This window comes from Liolophura sinensis, chromosome 7, assembly GCF_032854445.1.
Source record: "Liolophura sinensis isolate JHLJ2023 chromosome 7, CUHK_Ljap_v2, whole genome shotgun sequence".
NCBI lineage: Eukaryota > Metazoa > Mollusca > Polyplacophora > Chitonida > Chitonidae > Liolophura > Liolophura sinensis.
Genome location: NC_088301.1, coordinates 3766527 through 3791977, shown reverse-complemented (window position 1 = coordinate 3791977; position 25451 = coordinate 3766527). Strand labels below are relative to the sequence as shown.

The window sequence follows — 25451 nt, the reverse complement described above, 5'->3', positions numbered from 1 at the left end:
GCACAATCCTAGGGCTAGGCTTTACAGTCTGACGATACCACATCGCTATGCTTTAACCTGGCGGTAGGCGAGATCGCACTGAAGTGCTTGGAGCGCTCCATCAAACCGATGCTCTGAATGTTGTTGTGTGTATTCTTAGTAAAACCCACATATTGTCTGGTCGTTGTACTACCTTGTTAAAAAGAAAACCGACGATAAACATCAAAACTCCGGCTCGACGTTTCCCTCCTCCGCCATGTTTAACTTCGGCACATCTACTCCAGGAAAACGTCTACCAAAGTTACTGTAGCGGATTTCTCTGCTCACCATGATTTTCATAGAATTCCGATCGCAACAGGGCATGGCGCAGTCTGATAACAGTAGACAGTGGGTATGCGTGTTGTTGGGGTCGGGGGTAGGCGTATTTATGGGTGGGGTAGAATTGGAGGTTTCCCTAGAGTAGATGTAGTCTACTTACGTCAAAACAAAGCCGAACATGGCGGTTGAGCAGAACGTCGAGTCGGGGTTTTGATGTTTATCTTCGGTTTTCTTTCTAACAAGGTAAGCCAATATGTCATTTTACTTAAAAATACATGTGGCCTAGATACATTCAGAGCATAAGTTTGATGGAGCACTCCAGGCCCTTCAGTGCAATCTCGCCTACCGCCGCATTAAAGCATAGCGATCCCAGAATTGTGCTGTGTACACGATAACCATGGTAACGCGCTCGCCGGTGCTCAAGGTGACTTTCAAAACAGTGGATAACAATTAACGCACTGGGTGAGGGTAAACCACACAGAATATTAGCAAATAGACATGGATCAAATGCATCTTATTTTCAACATGAAAGCTTCACCAGAGTAGTTAGGCCTTTATGTTGGCTTACGGTCAGTATTTAGGAATATGAATACATAGGCCCATATCATTAACATTTCTGATACTATCTAAAGCATCAGGAGTGTTTGCTGAAGTATCAGTAATCATAAAACAAATATCTAACAGGGCTGAGGAGTCACTTTCACAAAGCTGTGACTCATGTCATACTGTGTAGCAACGACAGCCACTGCATATTTATGGAGATAATGACCAGGGTATGGGACGTTCAGTGAAGTGCACTGCATGACGGTTAATGCAAGTGCTGGAGAAAGGTACGAGTTATAGGTCTCACCGGAAGTTGCAGGCCTTATATTGCGTCAGGTAAGACCCCGACACATGGTATCAGAAAAACGAGCAACTAGGTAAATACGTATGGGACAAATTGCATTACATTGACCACATAGTCGGTATGAGAGTACATGACAACATTCCATTCTGTTTATTTGCCGATGGGAAGCTTTCATACTATGCACGAAAGAAAATGTGAACACAACGTGACGAAAACTGGACCAACCGTCGTACGAACAGCCATATTCCCAATTACAATATTGTCGCCGATGACGGAGGTAGTAAAGATCAGGTTGCTGCCTGTTGTTAACTCGTTTAATAGCAGATTCTGTAATTAACTGACATAAACATGAACCTCAACTTTACCGTCTCTCTCTCGGTCGGTAACTTCTGAATGACAGCAAGAATGACAGCAGACTGATTAAGTGATTATTTAATTGCTGAGAGAGTTGTACTGGTTATGATGATACCTTTGTTTGTCACAGATCCACATTTCACCTGTTCATTTTCATCGAGACTGATACTCTGTCCTGTACCATATGGTAGCGTATCATCTCAATCTGTTTGTCTATGGAAAGACTTAAAAAACTTGTTGTTGCCTCACTTGGCACTCAACACTCAACACCTAGAGGTTAGAGCAAGGAGACATGACTGTTTGGCCCAGTGTAAATATAATGTGACTGGGTGGGGTGTCCTGTCTGATGTCTTTGGTATGATACTTCAGTGGTAGGAGCACTTTGGCTTCAATTTGCCTTGCCACATGAAGACATGTTGTATGTACACACAGCTCATGATACCTGGCAGTCATACTGAAAAATTATTAAGTACTATGTTTTACATACATACATACATACACTTGTCTATGAGGTGGTCCTACTTGATGGCACCGTCGCTCTCTTATGATTTTGAAGTTCCTACAGTGCAGTCATACATCCTTACATTTACTTTTCTTGGAGTAGCGCCAGTGGTGTGCCACCTCTTACCTCAGACACTTATCATGTGTCGCCTGTGAAAGTACAGACCTTCACAATTATGCACTCTTCAATTTTAGCAGATTCAGCTTTTAGCTTTAGCAAACTGGCAGTCTTGAAAATCATTGCCTACGAAGGTTAAGTCAAGTAGGACTATCAGTTGGGCTTAATTTTGAGCACATTCCTCATGCAAGGGATTTCAGCATGGTGGCAGGAACGATTATAAAAGCTGGGGTCTACTTGGAAGCACTGACTTACCCTTATCTGTATCTGATTTATGTCAGTTTAGTGATATGCCTCACCTTACAGTTGTGCTCTGGACCAAAAACATGCATCATGTTTCAATGGCCCAGATTATCACTCAGCAATACTTGAAACTTGTCGTTACCGTAGCCCTCGTGTACCTACTACACTGTATATGGAGACTAAGTTGAAGAAAGCTGAAGGCATAGCTGACTCTCCAAATATTGCCAGACATTCAAACATGGCTCTGCAAGGAGTGTATGTCAAAGAAAAGATGACTACATGAAATCTTCAAGAAATTTGTCAGCATTGATGTTTACTGCAGAATTCTTGAAAACCAGGCGATCTGATTGTAAAAGCTTGTAACCATGTATAATACACACATGGCATGCAGTATCCTTCAACTTCCTTAACAATCTGATAAAATGGGTCTTCATTCTTAACAGATATACCCTGGAGACATCTGAAGCGAAATTTAGTGAATACAGGAACAAAGTAGACCAAGCATCATGGTGTTGACGTGCCGTTTTTATGAGCACAAATTCCCGGAGGTGGAGGATGTGGTGATGGTAAACGTACGCTCCATCGCGGAGATGGGAGCCTATGTCCACCTGCTGGAATATAACAACATCGAGGGTATGATCCTGCTGAGTGAGTTGTCAAGGCGACGTATCCGCTCCATCAACAAACTTATCCGAGTGGGCAGGAATGAGTGTGTTGTGGTCATCAGGGTGGATAAAGACAAAGGTAGGCTTTGACATTTTGTAGCTGGGGTTAGGTTTGTGCAATAGTCAAGAATATTTCACTTTACTATGAAGGATAACTTTCCTTTTTGTTAAAGCCACCATTCACGCGTAAATTTTCTCTATGTTCTATGCTGTCACACAGATAATTAATTTTACAAATTATATTTTAGCAAGCAAATCATATTTTAGCAAAGATCTAAGGAAATCATGGCTCTGTGAGCAAGAAGTTGTGATTGAAGAAGCATAGATTTGTAATCTGAGAAGCATAGTGTTGTGATGGGAAAGGCATAGAGTTTTGATGGGAGAAGCATAGAGTTGTGATGGCTGAAGCACAGAGTTGTGATGAGAGAAGCATAGACTTGTGATGGGTGAAGCATAGAGTTGTGATTGGTGAAGCGTAGAGTTGTGATGAGTGAAGCATAGAGTTGTGATGGGTGAAGCATAGAGTTGTGATGGGAGAAGCATAGAGTTGTGATGGGAGATTGGGAGAAGTATAGAGTTGTGATGGGAGATTGGGAGAAGTATAGAGTTGTGATGGGAGAAGCATAGAGTTGTGATGGGAGAAGCATAGAGTTGTGATGGGAGAAGCATAGAGTTGTGATGGGAGAAGCATAGAGTTGTGATGGGAGAAGCATAGAGTTGTGATGGGTGAAGCATAGAGTTGTGATGGGAGAAGCATAGAGTTGTGATGGGAGAAGCATAGAGTTGTGTTGGGAGATGCATGGAGTTGTGATGGGAGATTGGGAGAAGCATAGAGTTGTGATGGGAGATTGGGAGAAGCATAGAGTTGTGATGGGAGAAAGCATAGAGTTGTGATGGGAGAAGCATGGAGTTGTGATGGGTGATTGGGAGAAGTATAGAGTTGTGATGGGAGATTGGGAGAAGCATGGAGTTGTGATGGGAGATTGGGTGAAGCATAGAGTTCTGATGGGAGATTGGGAGAAGCATAGAGTTGTGATGGGAGAAGCATAGAGTTGTGTTGGGAGAAGCATGGAGTTGTGATGGGAGATTGGGAGAAGCATGGAGTTGTTATGGGAGATTGGGAGAAGCATAGAGTTGTGATGGGAGATTGGGAGAAGCATAGAGTTGTGATGGGAGAAGCATAGAGTTGTGTTGGGAGATGCATGGAGTTGTGATGGGAGATTGGGAGAAGCATAGAGTTGTGATGGGAGATTGGGAGAAGCATAGAGTTGTGATGGGAGAAGCATAGAGTTGTGTTGGGAGAAGCATGGAGTTGTGATGGGAGATTGGGAGAAGCATGGAGTTGTTATGGGAGATTGGGAGAAGCATAGAGTTGTGATGGGAGATTGGGAGAAGCATAGAGTTGTGATGGGAGAAGCATAGAGTTGTGTTGGGAGATGCATGGAGTTGTGATGGGAGATTGGGAGAAGCATGGAGTTGTGATGGGAGATTGGGAGAAGCATGGAGTTGTGATGGGAGATTGGGAGAAGCATAGAGTTGTGATGGGAGATTGGGAGAAGCATAGAGTTGTGATGGGAGAAGCATGCTATGACTGGCAATGCATGGCTGCTAGAGGAAGCCTCTGTGCCCTTCATGAGGCAGATCAAAATAACAATGAGATTTATTATTGCAAATTATAAACTTGTAGATCTTTGTAATCTCCAGTCAGCAGAAAGTTTGTAACTTACAGGTTGTTGTAATCTTCAGTCGCCAGTAAGCTTGTAACTTACATGCATTTGTAATAACCAGTGAGTAGGAAGTTTGTAACCTGTAAGTCTTGTAATCACAGTTTGTAATTTACAGGTCTTTGTAATCTCCAGTTAGCAGTAAGTTTGTTTGTTACTTATGTCATCCGCACAAAGTAACTGATAGGTCTTTTGTAGCTTACCATTACATTTTCAGGTTACATTGATCTCTCCAAAAGAAGAGTATCTCCAGAAGAGGTGATAAGATGTGAGGACAAATTTGCCAAAGCTAAAGCAGTAGGTATCAAAGTTGAGAACAGATTTGCCAGTCCTAAAGTTGTACTGTGGGTATCGAATGTGAGGATACATTTGCCATTTTCTAAAGCACTAGGTGTCAGACATTAAAGTGAATGAGATTTAAACTTTTTTGGGGAAAAGTACACTAACATTAACCAAGACCGGTGGTATTTTGAAAACATGATGCATAGTGAATATTAGGTTTTTGAATTCTTAAATTTTTGGGTAGGTAAATGAGGTGAACTGGTGATGACATTGTCTCTGATGTGGTGATGAATTTGTCTCTTATGTGGTGATGACTTTGTCTTTCATGTGGTGATGACATTGTCTCTTATGTGGTGATGACATTGTCTCTTATGTGGTGATGACATTGTCTGATGTTGTGATAACTGCTTCAGATGTGGTGATGACATTGGCTCTGATGTGGAGATGACTTTGCCTCTGATGTGGTGATGACTTTGTCTCTTATGTGGTGATGACATTGTCTCTTATGTGGTGATGACATTGTCTCTCATGTGGTGATGACATTGTCTCTCATGTGGTGATGACATTGTCTCTTATTTGGTGATGACTTTGTCTCTCATGTGGTGATGACTTTGTCTTTCATGTGGTGATGACATTGTCTCTTATGTGGTGATGACATTGCCTCTTTTGTGTCGATGACATTGTTTCTGATGTGGTGATAACTGCTTCTGATGTGGTGATGACATTGCCTCTGGTGTGTGGATGACATCATCTCTGATGAGGGGATGACTGTCTTCTATGTGGTGATGACATTTTCTCTTGTGGTGATGACATTGTCCCTTATGTGGTGATGACTTTGCTTCTTATGTGGTGATGATTTTGTCTCATGTGGTGATGATGTCTCGCATGGTGATGACATTGTCTCATGCGGTGATGACATTGTCTCTCTTGCGGGATGACTTTGTCTCTCATGTGGTGATGACTTTGTCTCTCATGTGGTGATGACTACAATTTAATTGTATTGTACTTACCTGTTCGTTTGACCAGGTAAACAGTATCCTGCGTCATGTGGCTGAATTGATGGACTATTCTGGAGAGGCCCAGCTGGAAGCTCTATACATGAAGACAGCCTGGTACTTTGACAGGAAGTTTAACAGACCAGGGGCCTCATTTGAAGTCTTCAAACATGCAGTGACGTACGTATCTCCTACAGACATGTTGATTTGGCCTGTGACACCTGGATTTCCTGAATGAAAAAATGAAATAATCAGATATTCTGTGTAATGTTGTGGGACACATGATGACATACATATCACCTAGAGGCAGGTAGATTTGATTTGTGCCACCCGATTATCCGGTGCTGAAATTAGATGAATTACTTCCACACAGAATGTATGATTTTGTACACATATGGGTTGTTTCATTAATATGTTTTGTGTACAAATGTCATGTATGAGACCCACATTTGTATATGGAGGTGCCAAACAAGCCAAACCAGACCAAATGTATTTGGCATTATTGGATTACTCTTCGCATAAATCCACGACACTAGCTCTTGATGTCATTACAATTACATATACGATGTAGATTATGTGACTTATAACTGTATCATAGGGTACTCTTCTGTTATTCAGAAATCCAGAAATTTTAGATGAATGTGAAATTGATGAGGAGACCAGAAAAGTTTTGCTGCAGAACATCAAAAGGAGATTAACGCCGCAAGCTGTGAAAATTAGATCAGGTAAGTGCAGGTATGATACAACTGACAGACAAAATGGCAGTGAGTGAGCTAAATGTGTATAATGCAATATTGCTGCAAGTTGCGATAGTCCTAACAGAAATGCAGGCAAGGAAGGTAATGCTGTTAGAGCCTTTGGGATTGAAAGGCATGTGTTCTTCCCTCAGTAAAGCAATCTCACCCGTGAAACATTGTTTAAAAATTGTTGTGAGAAACAATAACATGTGAGCCAAGACAGCCATAGAAATAAAAGTCTTTTACTTTGTCCTGATAATTAATAATTATCAGCTATTTTTATTTTTGATTGATCAATTTACCAAATGATGATTTATTAGTGATTTGACTTTTAAATATGAAAGAATTCATAAAATCAACCTACTGCATGTAAGTACTTTGCAGCATTGGCATGTCTAATATCAAAGATACAATTTTTACCCTGGAACCCTTTTTAGATCCTTTTTTACAATTTTTTTCAGTCCAATACATTAAACTTCATTATGGAACAACATATTTAACGCTGAATAACCAGCCTTCATTGAAAATGGGCTATCACAACACAGAATCTGTGGCCAAAATATTTAAGAGTTAAATATGTATTATGATATAAGGCTGGAGGCCAACAGTACTTTGAGTGCTTCTTTACACTGTAGACAAATTTTGGTACAAAGTTGGTTGTAAAGACTCTACTATTATGTTGATTTTATTTCAGATATCGAAGTCGCTTGTTACAATTACGAAGGAGTTGATGCTGTGAAAAGCGCTTTGAAGAAAGGACTGGAAGTCTCCACAGAAAGTTTACCCATAAAGGTAGGATTAAGTGTTGAAAGTTGGTATCCTCGTGTAGGTACATGTATCATTGTCACCTTTATTGTTGCAGAAGTGTAGCATGACAAAACTGTGTTGTTAAGACTTTTTTTAGCTCGCCTTACAAAGTCAGGAGAGGTGTGGTTAGAGGGGGATCTGATGCTGGCAGTGGCAGTCTCCAGTTTGGTTGAAGTTTTTGGCCAGTCATAGGATTATAGCACTTAGCCACACATAGTACACAGGTAGCCAATCATAGGGTTGTAGCACTTGGCCACACATAGTACACAGGTAACCAATCATAGGGTTGTAGCACTTGGCCACACATAGACACAGGTAACCACTCATAGGGTTGTAGCACTTGGCCACACATAGTACAAAGGTAACCAATCATAGGGTTGTAGCACTTGGCCACACATAGTACACAGGTAACCAATCATAGGGTTGTAGCACTTGGCCACACATAGTACACAGGTAACCAATCATAGGGTTGTAGCACTTGGTCACACATAGTACACAGGTAACCAATCATAGGGTTGTAACATTTAACCACACATAGTACACAGGTAACCAATCATAGGGTTGTAACATTTAACCACACATAGTACACAAGTAACCAATCATAGGGTTGTAGCACTTGGCCACACATAGTACACAAGTAACCAATCATAGGGTTGTAGCACTTGGCCACACATAGTACACAGGTAACCAATCATAGGGTTGTAGCACTTGGCCACACATAGTACACAGGTAACCATTCATAGGGTTGTAGCACTTGGCCACACATAGCACACAGGTAGCCAATCATAGGGTTGTAGCATTTAGCCACACATAGTACACAGGTAACCAATCATAGGGTTGTAGCACTTGGCCACACATAGTACACTGGTAACCAATCGTAGGGTTGTAGCACTTGGCCACATAGAACACAGGTAACCAATCATAGGGTTGTAGCATTGAACCATTAACAGGGTTGCAGTTGACAGTCTACGGAATGCCAGATGCAGTTCGTGATGTGCATATCATAGACCTCTGCGGTAAATTTGTGCACGAAGTGCCCACAGTGTCTTTTTACCACCGCAATGATTTACAACCTCATAATACACAAAGTCACTGCTCTGCAATCCCACATGATAAAACAGTCATAGTGGTGACAGTATAATAATTTTGGTCTTTGATCTAATGGCAAGATTTTAGTGCTGTCTAATAATATGTGTGTATGACATAGTTGTCAATAATTCTACTTCATTTTGGTTTAGAGGTCCATATTTGAATGTGTGACATGTGTCACATTTATGGCTAAGTGGTTAACATGCTTGCCTTTGAATCACCAGGTGTGGGTTCAATCCCAGCTTAGGACAGGTAATCTTGGGGATTCCCCCACTTTCATTGTTCTTAGGAACATGGCTGCAGTTGTCTGTGAAAATCATGTAAGCTTAACAGCTACTCGCTCAAGGAGTATAAGCACTGGGCGCTCAGGTGTTTGGGACCCAAAACGGTCACATGGGTAAAATATTATTGAGTGAGGCATGAGCTAAAATAGAGAAAGATTTTTTCTGTGGAGCATTTGTTTTTGTGTGATATTGTTTGCAAGTTTTTAAAATGACATAGTTTGCACAGTTGGAAATAATATCGGTAGCTTCTTACCTTTCTGCCAAGGTTTGTCCCTAGTGGCTTTGTTATCCTCATGCACCTTGCATCTGTACATTTAGTAATGGTTGAAGCCCAGAAAGTGTTAATTGAGTAACAGCACCAAACTATAATAATATGGAATTTAATATTATGTATCTAATTGAGTTATCAATGTGACCAAGATGATCCTACTTTGATTAGAATTCTTTTCAAGGCTTATTTTAAGTTGATATGAACACCACACTTCATGCAAACCTGGATTTTTGATTTTATTTGTGTAGATTAACTTGATAGCTCCTCCCCTGTATGTGATGACCACACAGACGTTAGAACGAGCGGATGGATTGGCAGCCCTCAACACAGCTATAGAGAAAATCAAAGAAGCTATTGAAGGAATGGGAGGCATTTTCAAAATCCAACGACCGGTGAGAAAACCTATCCAAATGATGTTATACTAGTCTTAATTTAAAGGTTAGGGCTTGTTTTTGTGACTTTTAACCTTTCTGAACAGTTATCTACCCAAAACTAAAAATTCTCTTAGTGTGTTTTGCAGGAATGATGAGTGGGAAGGAGTTGGCTTTGACACTGTGACTATGTCATGTTACCTTGTCTGATTGTCCGCATTTGTTTTCTTCAGCCGAAAGTTGTGTCTGATCTGGATGAGATTGAACTGGCAAAGACCATGGAACAGTTAGAGCTGCAAAACCGAGAGGTTGACGGTGACAATGATCCAGATGAGTACGATGATGAAGTAGGGATGGGAGGACCAGTGGACATCGAGGAAGGGGAGGCTACTGAGGAGACAGCTGTAGAGGAGCAGTAAGAGTTACCCTTTCCTGAGGCCTGGTGGTGTTTGATGAGGACGCAGGAGTTACTTCCCATGATACACGTGGCATCAGTCGAAAATGGACTGTTTTGTTTGGCGTGTGGAATACCAGACAGAGATTGGTATTCATGAAGTTGTACCTCAAGGGATTTTCAAATATAACTGGGCATCTGAACCTTCCATGGATGTTGACATGGAGTCATTTTGTTATGCTGTTATGGATCCGTTGGTCAAGCACAAGAAGTGTCTTGTGATGGGATTGTGATTGTCACCTCATATGTGCAACGCTTAAATACGTGGAATGAGAGACGGGGATAGAGAAGAAATACATGTGTGTTTAACTGTAACATAATATGTCTGAAAACTTGTTTCTTTTGGAAGACTGAACTGATATATTTATTTGTTTCGTTTACAGTGTTAGTGTGTGTCTGACAGCAGCTACTTGAACATGAGGTAAAATAACCTCTCTGACTACTCGTTTGATACTTCCGTTATGACTACACCCTGACCTCAGCTAGTGGACATTATCTTGCAGACTTGATTGATGGACATAACTCTTGCTGACAGTGTGTGTTGTCTAAATGGAAGCTCCAGATGAGGAGCAAAGCATAGAGGTTCTTATAATTAGGGCCCTGCAGTGAAAATTTACTTCAAGAAGTTTTGGGGAATGGGCTAAAATACAAACTATGTAAAGTTGTACATATACATGTATATTTGTACTTTATGTAAAACACTCCTGGACTGTTAATGTCTAGTATCATGGCTTCACTAAGGAAATATTTCGTCTTCATATTCAGATAGGTTGCTTTTTGAAAACTGGTATCGAATCATATGACCATCTTTCATGTGCTTTATTTGAGGAAAAGGTGGTTATGTAATAAATATCCATAATGTGACAATGTATGAAGTATTCAGGCTTGCTTTGTTTCTTCACAGCCATCAATTTTGATTGTGTGAATCAAGCTGAATTACCCATGGTCACTTCGAACTTTTTCAGTCCATCACTGACCTTACAGTGGAAATTTGTTTTAGGTATTCCTCGAGGATCTGGTTTCCTTCACAGCTACAGTGCTACCACAAAACCTGGTTTCCTCGAGTGCTATCACAATACCTGGCTTCCTCCCCTGCTACCCCAAAACCTGGCTTCCTCCCCTGCTATCACAAAACCTGGCTTCCTCCTCTGCTACCACAAAACTTGGTTTCCTCCCCTGCTACCACAAAACCTGATTTCCTCCACTGCTAACACCAAACCTGGTTTCCTCTTCCATTAACACAAAACCTGGTTTCCTCCCATGCTACCACAAAACCGGGTTTCCTCCACTGCTAACATAAAACCTGGCTTCCTCCCTTGCTACCACAAAACCTGGCTTCCTCCCCTGCTACCACAAAACCTGGTTTCCACCAGTTCTAACACAAAACCTGGCTTGCTCCACTGCTACCACAAAACCTGATTTCCTCCACTGCTAACACAAAACCTGGTTTCCTTCATTGCTAACACAAAACCTGGTTTCCTCCATTGCTTACACAAAACCTGATTTCCTCCACTGCCACCACAAAACCTAGTTTCCTCTTCCATTAACACAAAACCTGGTTTCCTCCACCTTGGTCGCCTGCATCCAAAAGGTAGAGCCTGGTTAGCTACACCCATAAGGCAGTAACTGGTGAAATCCAACCTCTTGTCCATTTACCCCAGAGTTTATTCTAACTACTCATGTCAATGCTTAAATAGTAGCAAATTAAACTTCCCCTAGAACCCTGGTTTAAGCAGAATTGAGTTAAAATTCATGCAGTGATGTTAATTTCCATTTATTAGACCTCACTGGTCTAGATTTACTTAAAATGCTGTGTAGGCCCTCCTTTGCCGAGGTGGTTAGAGTGCTAGCACAGCTCAGTGACTCAGGAGCCTCTCAACAATACGGTTGCTGTCAGGTCCAGCTCATTCTGGCTTCCTCTTCCTTGTACGTGGGAAGGTCTGCCAAGCTGCGGATGGTTGTGGATTTTCTCCCACCATAATGCTGGCTGCTGTTGTATTAGTGAAATATTCTTGAGTACAGCGTAAAACATCAATCAAATAAATAAATCAAAATGCTGTGTTGTCGTTACATTTAACAAATAACATCATTAAAACAATGCAAATGGACCTGGGTATATAAGGCTTATGAGATTCTTATTCCAGCAGGAGAATCCAGGTTTATGCAAGAATACAATATCATAAAAGACATAGGGCATAAAGAGTAAAATCTGAGCTGTGATACCAGTGTGATAAATGGCATGTTATCACACGTTATTGGTGAAATACGACCTTATGTGTATTTTGCTCAGTTTGGGCTTTATTCTAAATTCGTTCATTGCTTAAATAGTGGCAAATTACATGACCCAAAACATCATGGCCTAAGAAGAACAGCAAGACGCTTGGGTTCACAAAACACCAAACAGGACGCCCTACCTAAGACACCAGACATGACACCTGAGAGAAAATTTGGGAAGATTTAATAATTTTGCCTCTTCTTAAACTTACACTTTACACTTACTTCTTTGCACTTCTTCTTACACTTACAGCTCTCTGCAGTCGCTATAGAGTGCCACATGCGCTGCAAGGAGTATGTTTTAGTGTCTGGTAAATGCGAGATATCCCATGATTTCAAGCCGCGAGTTATCTAAGCATGGATATTAGTCCGCTTTCGGTTATGTATTGTTTTGATTTTACATGCGGCGCACTGTTCTCGCGAGCAACCGACCTTACGCGCCACAACATCGCTAATGTCAACAAATTACTTGACCAGCTCTTGGAGGAAAAGTAGTTCCATCCGTACAAAAACTTGAAAGTGCATCTTGATTTGTTAAAGCAGTACTGTATGATGTTCATGTCTGAACGGATGGCGATGTGTCCAGGGACACGTCAAAATAGTATCAAATAGGCGAGTTCGTAAGTGTAATACCGAATACAACAAAAGCGTACGACGTTTGGAACACTGACAACATTTGACATCACATGTAACGATCATGTGCTGATTTTTCAAAACGGTTTGCATAAGTCTATGACATCGAACAAAACTAGTTATCTATTTAAGATTTGATACGTCACCATTCACCTCAACACCATCATGTCTATGTTTTGTACCGTAGTATTTAACTGACTACTTTTTAGTGAACCACTCAAATATGACTGCAATTTCAATATTTTAGGCCTACTACTTATTTATTTTAAGGATTTCTTTATTAAATTATACTGTATCAGCAACCTACGGATGGTGGTGGTATAATTTCCCCATGGCTCTGCCCAGTTGCCTCCCTCCTTAATACTGGCTGCTGCCACATAAGTGAAATATCCTTGAGTGCGGCATAAAACACCAATCAAATAAAATAAAATACTAAACTGTACTCAGAGAATAGTTTACTATTATGATTGCGACCATGGAGATTGAATTAATAGGTGGAAGACAGAGCTATCACACATGTGCACTGTGGCACACACAGTTTCAGCCAAGCCAAGTAGAGCTGGATTTGAGCACATGACCCTATAGTTCAAGGGCTCTTACTGAGACAGCTTGTATAAATCACCTAACCAGCTAGCACCTCCTGTTACTGTCATGTTTCCATCTGAATGTTGAATGAAAACTCTTTCTGGTGTTGGTGTTTAACACAATGGACCAACAATAAGCTAGGTGCATATTCCAGTCTGGACACTGCTGTTGTAAATGATATCTTCATGTCCCAGTAGCTGTAGGGTTTGAACTCTACTAGGTTTATTTGACTTACCTAGCCCAAGTGTTTGAAAAACATCCTGCATATACGTGTGGTAAGATTTATAAACATCATTTGCACTGTTTTATACAAAGAAACAGAACTATCTATATCGTAACATTGAATTTCCAATATTAAATTATTTTGAACAGATTTCTTGTAATATTGGTGAATTACATTTTATGTTTCATGGGCACCTGGCGGGAAATGGATGAAATGAAAGGTTGAATATACAGCACATAAACAACATGAGGTTTGAGGTGCCAGCTCTGGCAGATCTGTCACTGCGATTAGTGGCGCAGGCTTTAGTTTGTGACAAAGAAGAGGGCATCACCACAATATTTGAATATCTAATTAACCTACTGAAAACTCAGGTGAGTAGATCCATGTGGTTAGTTTAAACTGGAAACAGCAATATTTTCAAAAATGGATTCAAAAACTAAAAATATTTGTTTTCTTTGAATTCATGCACATCGTCCAACATCTAACAAATCTGTATCTGTCTCTATTCCAGGCTTTTACCAGTGTGACAGAGACTATCCTGTCTCACCTGGTCAAGTGTCATGCCAGTTACCTGTCTGATACCTGTATACAGGTGCTGTGTCCATCTCACCTGAAACAACTCAGTTTCAGAGAGTGTAATCAACTTACCTGGCCAGGTGTAAAAGAGGTTTTATCAAGGTACATAGGCCTAACTGAAGGTCAGAATGCAAGTGCGTAAAACATTGCATTAATGTCCTCAAAATGCATATCATTGGGTAGGAATTAAACTGAAAATGTAGAATCTGACATTCTTTGTTTCATGGAGTTGAAACTCCATCATTGAGATAGATGCAGCGGTATGTTTTATTTATAGCACTTTAACCGAAATCTATACATGGTCCCCTAAAATTAATGACAAGCTCAAGGGAATACATGGATATTTATTTTCATGTTGTATAACCATTTGCTTATAACAAATATCATTCAGATACCATACTTCATAGACAACATTTTGGTTAAAAGCGAAACTGAAATATAAATTTCCATGAACTGATGTATAGAGTGTAGAAAGGTGTGTTCAAATTGCGACCAATAAGTATGCGTAGAAGAGCAGATAATATGTCTTGTTGCCACATACTGTAAACCAGCAAGAAGTGCCAAGAAAGCATATTTGGTACATGTATCTGCCACCTGATGTATGTGTAAATTCATTTATTCATCAATCAACAGATTGAACAGTCTGCAGATAGTGAATTTGTCTTTCTGCGATCAGCTAATGTCACCTGACCTTGACCTTACAATTGAGGTTCACCTTTCATCAACTTTGACCTGTGTCGCTATGGAAGAATGCAGCTCATTAACGGATAATATTGTTCAGGTAATCAATAGAGTTCATGTATTTTCTATTTTCCAAGCCAAGGAAACAAACTCATTGAAGATCAGGATCGCCCCTAGCCAAGTGGCTAACACGCCAGCATGGCACGATGACAGGAGCCTCTCATCAGTTCGATTGCTGTGAGTTCCTGTCCAGCTCATGTTTGTTTCCTCTCTCGTCGTAGGTGGGAAGGCCTGTCAGCAGTGTGCAGATGGTCATGTGCTTCCCATCAGGCTCTGCCTGGTTTCCTCCCACCATAATGCTGGCCGTCGTCGTATAAGTGAAATATTCTTGAGTGTGGCATAAAACACCAATCAAATAAATAAGTAAATAAATCATTGAAGATCAAAAAGATTAATGCATATAAATTTATGTCTTCAGCACCTTCTGGGCCAAGCTAAGTCCTTGCGGAATTTGAACATCTCCAGCTGTGATAACATCAGCGACAAAGTCTTCCTCCTTAATGAAGAGCTTCAGCTAAGCAGAGAGGCTCTTGGGAGGGTAAATTTACATTCGTTCATATATGAAAATCTATATCTATACTGCTTAGTGAAAGTCCAGTCATAGTGTTACTATTATATAAGAATAGCCCAAACAATTACCATTCACAAAGTAACCCTATGCATGTGGTATTGTTCAAAATCGATACTGCAATAAAAGTCCCAAACTTTATAACGCTGGTCGCATTTTAACCTTTTCAAACTGCAGAATGAACAGTTTTAATATTCATTGAAAGGAAATCATATTTGTAAATATGACAAATTTTATTTGATTAGCGAATATAAATTTTTTGCCAGAAATATCCTGTGTAGACTTGTGATGTTACAAATTTCAAACACTGGTCATTCACATTTGCCCTGCACAAGTTGATTTTGAACGTCTAGTCGTCAGTCTTTATTGTGGCGTTTGTGCTGCTTCTTAATGTACATTGTGGTAGCCTGAATTGGTCATTTGTAAATGCTGTTATTGCGTTTGCAGAGCTCAGTTGAGTATCCGTGCCGCCTGACATCAGTGGACGTATCAGGTTGTCGTAGTTTGACCAGCACGGTTGTCCGCCATCTTGCCACTTTGACAGGTCCAACCTTGAGATCAGTCAATTTGTCCTGTGTTCAGGTGAGTTTTGGTGTGAGTGTTCCACATATAGCCATTTCTTTCTCCTTCATTGACCATAAATGACAACATGATTACATGTGATGCTGTTGAGGATTAGATTTGGATAGAATCAAATTCACTGCCCCTTCACTATATTTTGGTCATCTGGTTAATTTATTTATGAATTCAAAGTGGCTGCCAGTTTTATGGGTAGAGGAAACCGATCCTTGTAATAAACTGCCGACCTTTGGCAAGCTACTAGCGAACTCTCCCTGATGTGGCATATGTCATATTGGTAAGGCATGTGACCCTGGTCCTTCATGGTGGTCATCAACTGTGTTAGGGCCTTAGGGGTGGACGTATTCCTAGATTCGTTTGAAATCACATACTTTCCACCTATATGACATATGTATTGAGCTGGCTGTACAGGTGAAAAGTCACATAATATCGCCAGCTACTAGCCAAAGGTTGGGGATTAACTGTGGACATGCCAGTTTCCTCCAAACTTAAAACTGAGCACAGTCACACATAGGTGAAACGTTTAACACCTGTCAAATTAAATCCAATGTTATTGTATCCTAGGTTGACTGTATGGCCCTCCTATATCTGTGTGGCTATGGCCTGGTGTCGGCTGTCTCCCTCATGTTTGGGGAGGAAAATGGCCAGGGTTTGATACAGGACAAAGATTTGACAGAAAATCTACTGGAATTACAACTGCTGCAGGCTAGACGGTTTCAGTACAGTACGTGTGAACAGGACAGGCAGAACGTGAAGATGTTGCCTTCAGTAGGTGGAGAAACTCACCATACGACATCTGCTGTTACTGAGTGGGACTTGAGGAATCCGTTACGTAACCTTGAATGTAGACAAGAAGCACCCATTGAACACCACATTCCCACTGATTCAGTAGGGGAATGTGCTAACATGACAACAGCTAAAATTAGATATCAGCAGAAAAATGTGATAACTGAAGAAAGTGAAGATAGTACACTAAAAAGAACAGACTATGTGATTCTAGACAATGGCTGTGACATTGCAATGGCTTTAGAAGCGTATTCTAGTGACAGTATCTGTATCGAGGAATTGGAAAACAGCGAATCTGGCTTCGTTGATGCAACCAAGACAAGTGGTACAAGATTCCTGAAATCATGCAATCAGATTGGAGAAGAAAAAGGCAGCTTCAAATCTGAGGCTGATGACATTACTTCGCCAAGCAATGAATGCAGCTGGAATTTGCAAATCAGTCATAATGCTGACGAATCTGCTGACTTTCTACTCAGTGCTAAGTTCTGCCCTGAAGCAAAGACTGTTGTACAAAACTTTTCTTGTCCTTTGGCTGAAAATGCATGTCCCATTGCTGCCTTTTTGCCTTCTAATAGTGATATCTCGGCAACGAACGTGAATAGTGATATCTCGGCAATGAATGTTAAAAGTGATATCTCGGTAATGAACATGAAAAGTGATGTCTTGGGAATGAACGTGAATAGTGAAATTTCTGTAGCGAACGTAAATGATGATATCTCGGCAATGAATGTGTATGATGATGTCTCGGCAATGAATGTTAATAGTGATATCTCGGCAATGAACCTGAATGGTGATGTCTCGACAGTGAACATGAATAGTGATATCTCTGCAATGAATGATAATAGTGATGTCTCGGCAAACCAAACAAACTGTGATACACTTGACAACAAGGTAAAGATTTCACAAATTATGACGCTTCCAAGTATGTGCCAATCATCAGCAAACCTTTCTTCAGATCTGGAAAAGTGGAATAAAAGTGCTTTGGTCGAAAGCTGTGAGTCACTGGATACTTTCAAAGACGTTCAAGTAGACCAGAGTAGACCTTCTGGAGACTATGCAACCAACGGGAGTTGTACTAAGGATGCTTGTTTTGTCAAGTTAAATCAAGTAATAAATGGAACAGATTTGAAGCCTGTGCAAATGTACGTTCCGGATTTGTTATCTTTGGACATAAGTTACGTTGATATCAGAAAATGTTCGGGAACTTGTCTTGAAACATTTTTTCAGCATAACAGAAATCTTGCCAAATTTACCATTCACTGGAAAGATTTGACCAATGGAATTGTCTCTTCCATGGCATCAGAGGGAGAAATGTTAGAAGAGATAGCCTTGGTTGACTGTGATCAGGTGACTTGCTCTGGGATACAAGATATTGGCAAGCACTGTCAGAAATTGAGAGGATTAGACCTGAAAGGTGAATCATTAAAGTTAACTTGTTAACACACAAGGAATTCCCTTGAATTATTAGCGACAAAATCAAACACTTTATAAAACGATATCCTAAACTCTATTCCAAATCAAGTGCTATATTTACATGGATATTCTGAATCTTGTTCACATCATGGTATTCAACAACTTCAAGTAAAATGCATCTAAAAGAAGCCATTATATTGTTAGTTGACTGTATAATACTAAATTGTGGCATGTCAGTGTTAGAAATTCAACACTAAAAGTAATGATTTCTCCGATGAAACTGTATTTATATACCCATTGTGGTTTATTTCTTTAGGAACGTCAGCCTGGAAGTTCACGGTTATGCTGTACATTTTTATGATTAAGGATTAACCAAAGATGTCCTTTTTGGATGTAAATCTCAGCTTTAATTGATATTTCATCCTGGAGCTTTTTCTTTGTAAATTGTGTTTTGAACTACAGAATTACACGCAGGTAAATGTTCACATTTGTGTTTATAGGAGTTTGTTTCTTAACGGATGCTGCTCTGTGGCCATGTTTGTCACGTGGGCAACTTCGTCACCTGTCATTGGCAGAATGTGGGATTTCTGACGTCACACTGAGGTGGATTTGCCAGTATCTATCTGAAACCGTGAGTGTCTGATTAATATGACATTATATACACATGCTCAAATGGTCTACAAAATAATTTTTGGCATAAAGTATCTTACCGTTTTTTGGCGAGCAAGGTAGAATGAATGAAATGTAGACTGCAAAACAGTCAAAATATTTTTACTCTTCTGAAGTGCGAGCCTACAAGTAGTTTTGTACTTTTCTTTGCCATTTTGTTTTAAACTCATCAACCCAAGTTGGCGCACAATCCCCACGTTCCAGTATATACGAGCCATTTTTATACATTGATGTTTTGGGATATTGACCAATCAGTTCATATGTTACAATCTATCTGTGGCTTTAGGTTGAATCACTGGATCTGGCCTGGTGTGACGAAATCACGGAGACAGGCGTGAATACCCTCTTGTCACGTGACCACCCAAATCTCCGAACTCTAAGTCTTCACCAAGGTCCGGCCTCTGACCACACCTTGACCTTGCTGGCTGAGCACTGTTCACAGCTGACAAGCCTCGTGTTGTGCAGTGTTAGATTTGGAATAGACGACGAAGCAGTGGTCAACCTTGCACAACGCCTCCCTCACTTGACAAAGATTGACATTAGCTGGAATTCCGGTTGGTTTTGACTTTGTGGACTTTCATTACAGGTGTCCATAGTTTATTGGAAACAATTCATTAAATGGAAGATTTTTGGATGAGGCACTTCCTATGGTAGGCTTGATATAAAAATTTAACTACTATAAAATATAAAATATAATATTAAATAAAAATATATAAAATTTAATATAAAAATTAAATATAAAATAATATATTGTTTTCTTAAAGATTGGCTTTCATGAATATTTAGTTGATTAATCTATCAAGATTTTAAGGATAATATTTCCAGGAGTGAGTTGGATATTTTGTTGAGCATACAGTTTCATGTTGTCAGCAACATTACGGAAAATATTTTTGCAGAATTAATTTTTTTGCTAGCTGGTAGGAAGATTAGTTTGGTACTAAGAAGGACCTGTTAAAAACTCACACTGTTAGAATGTTCATTGACTTAGAGGTCACAGATGGTCTTGGTCACAGTCCAGAGAAGAAACTCTGTTTTTCAGTCCAGTAACAAAGACTTCTCAACAGTGTACAAATTTCAGCAGAATATTTTTCTATTACATTTCATTGCAACAGGTCTGACAGACAAAAGTCCATCTGCATTTCTGACATTTTGTCAGAAACTGGAGTGGGCAAATTTTGCTGGAATAAAGAGGATAACTTCGGAGCCATTCATACATCTCATCTCAGGTAAATCATTCATACATCTCATCTCAGGTAAATCATTCATACATCTCATCTCAGGTAAATCATTCATACATCTCATCTCAGGTAAATCATTCATACATCTCATCTCAGGTAAATCATTCATACATCTCATCTCAGGTAAATCATTCATACATCTCATCTCAGGTAAATCATTCATACATCTCATCTCAGGTAAATCATTCATACATCTCATCTCAGGTAAATCATTCATACACCTCTGTGACATAGAAGAGGTGTGATAATGTGTAACACGTATTGACACATCTCGTATGGAGCACATCATTCATACATCTCATCTCAGGTAAATCATTCATACATCTCATCTCAGGTAAATCATTCATACATCTCATCTCAGGTAAATCATTCATACATCTCATCTCAGGTAAATCATTCATACACCTCTGTGACATAGAAGAGGTGTGATAATGTGTAAACACGTATTTACACATCTTGCATGGGACACATCATTCATACATCTCATCTCAGGTAAATCATTCATACACCTCTGTGACATAGAAGGGGTGTGATAATGTGTAAACATGTATTTACACATCTTGCATGGGACACATCATTCATACATCTCATCTCAGGTAAATCATTCATACACCTCTGTGACATAGAAGGGGTGTGACAATGTGTAAACATGTATTTACACATTCTGTATGGGGCAAATTATTCATACATCTAATCACAGGTAAATCATCCATACACCTCTGACATAGAAGCAGTGCGATAATGTGTAAACATGTATTTACACATTCTGTATGGGGCAAGTTATTCATAATCTCATCTCAGGTAAATCATTCACCTCTGTGATATAGAAGGGGTGCGATAAGGTGTAAACACGTATTTACACATCTCGTATGGGCAAATTATTCATAATCTCATCTCAGGTAATTCATCCATACACCCCTGGGAAAATGAAATCTACCATTCATACATCCCATCTCAGGTAAATCATTCATACACCTCTGTGACATGGAAGGGCTGTGATAATGTGTAAACACATATTTACACATCTTGCATGGGACACATCATTCATACGTCTCATCTCAGGTAAATCATTCATATACTTCTGTGACATAGAAGCGGTGTGATAATGTGTAAACATGTATTTACACATCTCGTCTCAGGTAAATCATTCATACACTTCTGTGACATAGAAGCGGTGTGATAATGTGTAAACACGTATTTACACATCTCGTCTCAGGTAAATCATTCATACAGCCCTGGGGCAATGAAATCTACCATGCATACATCTCATCTCATGTAAATCATCCCTGTACAATGAGGCCTGTCTGAGATAAGCACGCGCTAAATCAGAACTTTTATAACTTTTTAGGGATTAAAGTCTGGAAGTAATATGAAAACCTGGATGTTTCTATATGTATGTGCAAGTGCTGTTTTTATCCAGAGTAAAATGTATGTACAGTGACAGGAAGTGATTTGTACGGGAAGACTGATTTGTATAACTAGGATAGTTACCTCCGCCAAGAAAGTTAGGATTTTGCTGGCGTTTGTTTGTTTGTCTGTCTGATTGTCGGCAACTTTACCTCAAAAGTTATAGAGTGATTTGGGTAATTGTTTGTGCACAGTATTACAGCGGACAAAGCACAAAAAACCTTTAAAATTTTGCCGTGATCCGCATCGGGATCTGAGGTTTATTTATTGTTATTGTTCACCGTGCGAGATAGGACCTAAATGAAGAGTACTGTCTGTTTGTCAGTTGTGGGGAAATTTGAGCTTTTCGCGTCCCCGTTCTAGATATTTCTATGACTCTGCTAATGACTTCCACATATCAATGGTGACATACAGCCTATATACTGGGCGATAATGTCAATGCATTTACTCACTCATAGATGATGGAAGTTGGCTGAAGACCCAGGCTATGCTGAGAAAGGATCGGCTAGACAGGCAGCGTCGGCAGGTAGATGCAGGGGGGACACAAGTCGATAAGGTAAAGAGTCTGTCAGATTCAATCTGTTTTAGAAGTTCTTCTTCGTGAGAGACTTCCATCAACTAAATTGATCGGTGTTTAATGCCGAAATCATGATTGTTTTTAACTGATGTTACGATGGTGTGGTTTACGGGCAGCAGAAACTGGAGTAAACCACCAAGCACTTGACCCATCTCACATAAAACCACAGCCCAATTGCGAAATTTGGATTTGAACCAGCGACCTTATCAGTGAGCTTGTAGCTTTTCTAGGTTGTTAGTGTTGGAGATGTTTTTAATAGGCTTGTCATGATGTGGTTTAAACCACACTGTTTTAAACCGGATGAGGTCAAACAAACATAAAAAAAGGCTAGAACAGTTAAATTACCGTGCTAAAATTGTAACTTACCATAGGAATTTTAATTTTAAAACTTTGACTTGGGTAAAAATGGGATGACAAAGCTAAAATTTAGCGTTATAGTTCAAATCTTATATTAGTTTAGGAATAATAGCATAAGGTTGTCTGCATGGCTTCAGTCTGAGACAGCTTCGTATTTTAGGGCCAGAGTTTCAACCAGCTGTGTTTAAGACATGTTTCATACCTGGTAGCTTGTGTTTTTCCCTCCCTCCGCAATATATGTGCTTGAAGAGTAAAGTATGATTATGTAAGTCAACCCCAATGTCTGTGAGAGTATGTTAGTTTTCTTGAATTTTCAAAGATATTCTGATTTCAGATTGTGTGTTGGCAGGGTATATATTCCACTGATTACCGAAAACCTCTACATATCAGTAGCATTACTTTTATGGAAGAAAAAGTAAAAAATTGAAAGAAAAAAAAAAAAAACTGTGATTTTTATTCCTGAATATTAGACTTTTCCCATATTTATCCCATATTAGGTACCCATTCTGCACGAATGAGCTTTTTAAACGGAACAGCCAATTCAACCTGAGACTCTTGATTCTATTTCATTGCAGTATATATAGTGAACCTTCGGTGGTGAAATCACTGAATTGTGTGGATGCACATATGTGCTCATGGACCTACCTGTGTGAACAGCATAAATATATGCTCTTTTTTTAAACCTTACTTTAATTTTAAATATTAAAACAATTGCCAAACCCATTGATATACCACAATGTGCCAAAAAAAATGCAATCAGGTTGTAATGCACATCATTGTGTGTTAGCAGGAAACGAGACCAGTGAGGTTACCATTTCGCTCAGGTGTGTTTTGCACCACGTCTGTCTTACCTGGATCTGGTATTCTGTGGACTTGGTGGATGACTTCCACCTGGCAGGAATCACTGCCGTGTGCAGGGGGTCGCTCAAGATTCAGGATTACCACGGACAGTTAGTAGAACCTGTCTGGTTTTCACAGTGTACTGTGGACATATAAGCTGTGTTACAACCCCTATATAAAGTGAGGTCACAGAAGATAAAGGATTACATGTATCACGGGCAGTTAGAGGAACCTGTCTGGTTTTTACAGTGTATAGCGTGGACATATAAGCTGTGTTACAACCCCTCTATAAAGGGGGTTGCAGAAGGTAAAGGATTACATGTATCACGGGAAGTTAGTGGAACCTATCTGGTTTTTACAGTGTATAGCATGGACATATAAGCTGTGTTACAATAAAGGATATCTCAGAAGATATAGGATTATCTCGAACAGTTAGTGGAACCTGTCTATTTTTTACAGTGTCCTGACCTAAATGTCTAACCTCAATGCAGATAACAGTTCATATTAACATGATTAAGGAGGACAGGATTACAAGCACCAGCACAAAATTAGTTGTCACTCTTTAATCTGCCCCTCTCCAGCTCCTGCTGGCTTCCTCTCCAGCCGTACATGGGAAGGTCTTCCAGCAACAAGCAGATGGTCGTGGGTTTCCCCTGGGCTCTGCCCGGTTTCCTCCCACCATAATGCTTGCCGCCGTCGTATAAGTGAAATATTCTTGGGTACGGCGTAAAACACCAATCGAATAAATATATAAATTAATCCACTGCTCAAATGTCTCCTCTTAAGATGATGGTATTTACAAGCTTCAAATAATCAAAAATTAAACATTCTACAATTATTTGTATAGTTTCAAGTGATATTTTGTCTTATACACTAGTTAGGACTTATATTTGACAATATTTTTACTAAGCTTGATCCTACTGTCCTGGGCTGGTCACATATAGGACTACAGGTTACATATTGGTATAACCAACCAGTATATGCAACTTAGGCAATTAGAAAAGTGAAAAAATGAATTTGAGATATTTAATACTTCGCAGGATATTCAACCAAGTTACGTGTTTTTATGTAAACGGGATATTTGCATCATTTTGTGGAACATTAACAGAAGCTAATTCGTAAGACTATATAATCGACCTTCGCTCGCTTTACATGCATATATCAAAGGTTTAGTAAACTGTGTACATTTCTATCAAAGAAATTAGATTTTTATGAGGAATAAATGCTGAGGTGTCTGAGGGCATTTACTGCGTTTTTTGTTATGAATTTCAGGGCAGGTGGCGTCTCTAAAACCTCTTGCATGGGGCACTCATGTTCAATATACAGTCCGTTCCAATGTTGGTTCCAATGTCAAAGGGAACATATCTATACAGTATACTTCTTCATTGCCATGCATATGATTAAAGCCCTAGACTGTTGCAAAGGCTCCAGCGAATCAGTGAAGACAAGATTTGAACACATGACTTCAGGTTGCTTGATCATCGAGGGCCTTAATCGTGTGAAATTTGATGATGTAGAAAAAATACCGTGAAAATAAGTATTATCCTTGATTGTTTGATTGTTGTTTGACGACATGCTCACGGATTTGTCACTTATACCATGGCGATCAGCTTGGTAGATTGAGGAAACTGGAAAGCCTCGGTAATCCATCTACCTTGGGCATTCACTGACCCACTTTTCCACTTGACTTGAAAGACAGGGGTCTTTAAGAGACGTAACACTTCACATACGGCCTGTTGTCATCCAGGTTCCACTATGCCCAAGGCAGGAACTGATCCCCCGCCTCGTTTGCCTATTGGTAGAAGACGCACCACCTTATACCGCTTAGCCACGCCCCGCTGTGTGCCTGAGTACTGAGGACGCAAATAAACGCACAGTGGAGCTATTTATAGATGCACGTTTGCTGTCGAGAGGTCCCTATATATCAAGTAGAGTGTAAGTGACCT

At 39.9% G+C, this 25451-nt stretch overlaps 3 protein-coding genes across 5 annotated transcripts; all 3 read left to right on the top strand.

The window, feature by feature from the left end:
- Positions 1-502: 502 nt before the first annotated feature.
- On the top strand, positions 503-10910 carry LOC135470331 (eukaryotic translation initiation factor 2 subunit 1-like). Of its 3 annotated transcripts, none has more exons than XM_064749199.1 (8): positions 503-540; positions 2804-3104; positions 4967-5046; positions 6058-6206; positions 6645-6751; positions 7458-7555; positions 9463-9606; positions 9819-10910. In XM_064749199.1, the coding sequence occupies exons 2-8, from the start codon at positions 2867-2869 to the stop codon at positions 10002-10004; spliced, it is 1002 nt and encodes a 333-aa protein (XP_064605269.1). In that variant the 5' UTR covers positions 503-540; positions 2804-2866; the 3' UTR covers positions 10005-10910. The 3 variants fall into 3 exon arrangements, with proteins under 3 accessions (XP_064605269.1, XP_064605270.1, XP_064605267.1); XM_064749200.1 differs by lacking the exon at positions 503-540 and adding an exon at positions 1160-1176; XM_064749197.1 differs by lacking the exon at positions 503-540 and adding an exon at positions 1196-1217.
- Positions 10911-12809: 1899 nt separating this feature from the next.
- On the top strand, positions 12810-18133 carry LOC135469839 (uncharacterized). Its single transcript, XM_064748450.1, has 7 exons — positions 12810-14125; positions 14266-14432; positions 14964-15111; positions 15490-15609; positions 16087-16221; positions 16783-17895; positions 18128-18133. Exons 1-7 carry the CDS (start codon positions 14000-14002, stop codon positions 18131-18133), a joined length of 1815 nt encoding a protein of 604 aa, XP_064604520.1. The 5' UTR covers positions 12810-13999.
- Positions 18118-24783, top strand: LOC135471670 (F-box/LRR-repeat protein fbxl-1-like). Its single transcript, XM_064750981.1, has 6 exons — positions 18118-18418; positions 18918-19048; positions 19373-19640; positions 20199-20312; positions 22190-22287; positions 23456-24783. Exons 1-6 carry the CDS (start codon positions 18145-18147, stop codon positions 23618-23620), a joined length of 1050 nt encoding a protein of 349 aa, XP_064607051.1. The 5' UTR covers positions 18118-18144; the 3' UTR covers positions 23621-24783.
- Positions 24784-25451: the final 668 nt, after the last annotated feature.

Excerpts from the sequence above, each read along its gene's own strand:
- LOC135471670 (XM_064750981.1), top strand. The coding sequence starts at position 18,145 with ATGTACGTTCCGGATTTGTTATCTTTGGACATAAGTTACGTTGATATC. Across the intron at positions 18,419-18,917 it reads GAGAGGATTAGACCTGAAAG|GAGTTTGTTTCTTAACGGAT; the intron begins GTGAATCATTAA and ends TTGTGTTTATAG. Across the intron at positions 19,049-19,372 it reads GCCAGTATCTATCTGAAACC|GTTGAATCACTGGATCTGGC; the intron begins GTGAGTGTCTGA and ends CTGTGGCTTTAG.
- LOC135469839 (XM_064748450.1), top strand. The coding sequence starts at position 14,000 with ATGAGGTTTGAGGTGCCAGCTCTGGCAGATCTGTCACTGCGATTAGTG. Across the intron at positions 14,126-14,265 it reads TTAACCTACTGAAAACTCAG|GCTTTTACCAGTGTGACAGA; the intron begins GTGAGTAGATCC and ends TCTCTATTCCAG. Across the intron at positions 15,112-15,489 it reads TAACGGATAATATTGTTCAG|CACCTTCTGGGCCAAGCTAA; the intron begins GTAATCAATAGA and ends TTATGTCTTCAG.
- LOC135470331 (XM_064749199.1), top strand. The coding sequence starts at position 2,867 with ATGGTGTTGACGTGCCGTTTTTATGAGCACAAATTCCCGGAGGTGGAG. Across the intron at positions 3,105-4,966 it reads CAGGGTGGATAAAGACAAAG|GTTACATTGATCTCTCCAAA; the intron begins GTAGGCTTTGAC and ends TTACATTTTCAG. Across the intron at positions 9,607-9,818 it reads TTTTCAAAATCCAACGACCG|CCGAAAGTTGTGTCTGATCT; the intron begins GTGAGAAAACCT and ends TGTTTTCTTCAG.